This window comes from Alligator sinensis, unplaced genomic scaffold (genome assembly GCF_000455745.1).
Source record: "Alligator sinensis unplaced genomic scaffold, ASM45574v1 scaffold642_1, whole genome shotgun sequence".
In the NCBI taxonomy this organism is placed as follows: Eukaryota; Metazoa; Chordata; order Crocodylia; family Alligatoridae; genus Alligator; species Alligator sinensis.
This window is the reverse complement of record NW_005842289.1, coordinates 578720-582326: the sequence shown is the minus strand read 5'-3', so window position 1 is coordinate 582326 and position 3607 is coordinate 578720. Positions and strand designations below refer to the sequence as shown.

Sequence of the window (3607 nt, the reverse complement as noted above, 5' to 3'; positions counted from 1 at the left end):
AACGTCTGCAGGAGGTCAAGGGGGGCATGCAGCCTGTGGCCCAGGGGTATGCTAAATTGACTGCTCTTATTCAGAAGAGCACACTTTTTGACATCCTTGTAAAGAGCTACCACTAAAATAGTCACAACTTTCCAATGGCAGCTGCTCATACACTTAATGGATATTAGGCTGAGGGCCAAAAGGTGGGGACAGGGGAACAGAAAGCCTGAATTGATTAGAGGCCAAGGTCACAGAGGTAAAAGGTCAGGGTAAGGCAGGCTGCGTTAGGGGCCACAAAGATGGACTGGTGACATAGGAGAAAGTGTCAGGCCGGGCTCCTAAGTCCTGTTTTTAAATGTCTCTGTTTTTGGCCTGAATCCTGTCTCCCAGAACCAGCGTGAGGAACCAGCCTGCAACACCTGCAATCCTCCTTGTTAGGGTGGGGAGAGGATTCTTGTTTCCTGGGCTGCTGCATGCCCTGTGCTCTCTCCTCAGGGCTGCCATTATCTTTCCCCACTGTATACCCACCGCCTCTGGGGTAGGGAGGGGAATGGCTCCTCTCTGTGAACAAGCCCAAGGTTTCCCCTCTTGTCTGCCAGTCCCCTCAGCCCTTGTAAAGATGAACTTGGGAAATCTGGCTCCCAGACAGCAGCACTGCGTTAACTACCCTTCTTGAGCAAGCATCCCAGCAGTGCCAGTGAGCCGAGCTCTGTGCCCAGTGCCAACAGGGGCTGTGAGGACCTCTCTCATTAATGCTGAGAATCATCCTCATAATGAGTGGAAAACAGGTACGGTTGGGTTTGTCTTGCTGTACAGTTACCCAATGCTTCTGAATGGGAAAGCTACCTGATGACACAATCATCAGGTATAATGCTTGTAGTGCACAGGCCCACACATCCCCAAGGGGATCCAGACAAACAGCAGTAGCCTCAATTCCAACAAATCTAGCCACTTGCTAATAACACTCCCTTCCCCATTGGTTGGGAAGGGAATAGAAATGTTGGACATAAGATACAGGTAAAATACGGGACTCCCACATAACCGCCCAGTCTATGGATGTGTGAGAACCCTGCAGTGCTGCTAACAACTTCCCAGGGCCAGGAGGGGCACTTGAGAAGACAAGCACAGTACATCCAACACAGCCTGCAGTAAATGTACTTAGCATCAGAGTGACCTGGCTGGGAGACAGGGTGGTGGTTGAGCATGTAGCACAGCTGAAGCCCTCCGGATAAAGAGCCATTTGTTTTGCTGAGCTGTTAAGCCCCATTGACAATGGCAGCCCCCCTCTGGTTCACACTCTCGGTACTGTCCCAGCCAGCACACTGGTCCTTTCTCTTGTCCTGCGCTTGGACACTGAGTTGGGTTTTTATTCTTTCCACTCTAATCTGATTGGCTGCTTTTTTGTTGTTGCAGGCATATGAGTGGGCACTAGAAGGGATGCGACACCTTGCCTGCATCAGCATGGAGGACTGCAGCTCCTCTGAGCACTGTGCAGCCGTGATCAAGTGTTTGGAAAGCTACAAGGGGCAGCACCCAGAAATCAGCGATACCAAGTTCCAGGAGATGAAAGAGCTTGCATGTGAGCTCAAGAGTGACAAGGGGCTAAAGCAATGGAAATTTGCCTGGTCCAAGTGCCAGGAGACAAAACTGGTCTTTGAGAAGAAGCTGGAAGCTGCCTTGAGAACACAAAGGTCTCTGCCATCAGACCGGAAGCCAGCTGATGGGGAGCTGGCCCGGCCTGGTAGTGAGGGTGGTAGCTTCTCTCACAGAAGACACTCTGAGGGGGCTGCCCATGGACTGCCCTTGGACAGAAGTCAAGGTGGATCCAACTTCTACAATAGGTCAAATCGTTCCCCTGGGTGGACTAAGGAAAAGACTCTCTTGCCATCCCCAAGCAGCTATGGGGATATAAGCGTTGGGGAAGATTTTACCTACCAAGCAACTCCCAGCATGAGTCTCAGCTCAAGCAGGGCTTCCCTTAGTGTGGGGGCCTCTGAGGCAGGCAATGTGCCTGAGGAGAAGCCAAACCTGGAGAGTATCTTGGAAATCCTTGAAGTGAAGCTACCCAGCTCCTCTTCTTCAGCCTCCAAGAGACCACCTCCCAAGAGAACACTGAGAAAGGCTCAAAGCTTTGACCTTCCTTGCAGTGAGAGCCTGCGCTCTGGTTGCCAGAGGACTCTGAGTGAGCCAGCCAGGTATGGCAACACAGGGGTCTTCATTAAGGGACTGGAAGTAAGCAGCACTGAGCTCGTGGACAGGACTTGCACATCACGGCAGCAAATTGCTTACAGCTGGGCTGCGGACTGTCTGTCAGAAGCACAGAAGAGCTTCATCTCCACACCAGAAGCGAGGAGCAGGGGCAGGTGGGTTATTCTTTGTGTGGCCCATTACTGCTGAAGGTTCTGTGCAGCATGAGTGGGGACACAATACTGATTTGTAGAGGGAGGCAGTCAACAGCATTCCTTGTAACATGCTGGAGCTCTGCAGGATCCTGCTTAGTTTTGGGTCTAAGGCAAGTCCTGGGAGAGCAGGCAGGTCTCAGAGGACGGGGGGTTGGAAAAAGGGACAGAAGGGCAACCCTGTCTTCCTGATACACCCAGCATGGTCCTGTGGGGCAGCTGGCTCAGGAAAGGAGCTACTATCCTTCCCCACACAGGCCCCAGCGGTGTCCCCTGCCTTCAAAAAAAGAAGGAAAAGCATCTCTAATGGGGAAACGTGTAGTGAATGGCATTAAAAGCAGATGATGTCACCAGGGTCATGGCCCCTCTCTAACCAGGTGGGAAGGATATACATGAAATGGAGAGGGGAAGGTGCTCAAGGCAGGACAAGGCAGGAGACCAATTTGACAAGGGATTCTGGATTCTCCCCCACACATGTTTTCTTCCACCCTGTCCAGCATGAGAGCTGGTCTTCTACTGATCGGGGGAAAATACTCCCTATCTGTGGAACAGCCTTGTGCAAATATACCCCAATATGCAAATGGAAGACACTTGACCAGGCTGTTTGCCATTTAGGACTAAGGGCTTAGACACACAATACATTTATACCAGTGTAATTAGCCTTGATACCAATGAAAATGAAGCAGCTAGACAACATAGCCCTACACCTGCTTTGAATCTGGGGCAAAGGTACTACAGGAAAAGTCTGTAATAAAAATATGCTGGTGTATTTTAATGGTCCCAACACACTTGTGTGTGGAAGATGACTAGGCCTGCACTGGGGGTACTGGTGCAATCACCTCTGCAAATGTTAAACTGGCAAGTAGTGTTGTAGCTGTTACACCAGGGAAACACCACCTTTAGGAGTCACACCCAACAATAAAACTGATGAAGCAGAGAACCAAAGTTACTCTGCACCAGAGACTGTTTAAGAATGTGGGATCTAGCCCTTGCAGAGAATGTATCAGACTGGAGCTGAACTGCCACCTCTCACAGCCACCAGGAAGAGCTCCCCAGGATGGCAGTGCAGAGAGAGGCTCCACAGGAGAAATGCTGAAGGGGGGTTACTAGCATTGGCAGAGGTATCTACTCCTCATGTCTTTGCCATGCTTTTGGAGCAGAGCTCAGCAGTGAGAAGGTGTCTGTATGTCTGTGAATCCATGTGTCTAGTGCTGTCACCTACTGGGGAA

The 3607-nt window shown here is 50.9% G+C and overlaps 1 protein-coding gene across 6 annotated transcripts in view; it reads left to right on the top strand.

Annotated features, from left to right (window-relative positions):
• Positions 1–3607, top strand: part of PLEKHG4 (pleckstrin homology and RhoGEF domain containing G4) — a 195833-nt gene that overhangs the window by 173670 nt on the left and 18556 nt on the right. For all 6 annotated transcript variants that reach the window (XM_025209442.1, XM_025209441.1, XM_025209440.1 and 3 more), the window contains one exon: positions 1393–2342. In XM_025209442.1, coding sequence (XP_025065227.1) covers positions 1393–2342 — 950 coding nt within the window. The remainder of the gene's footprint in view (positions 1–1392; positions 2343–3607) is intronic.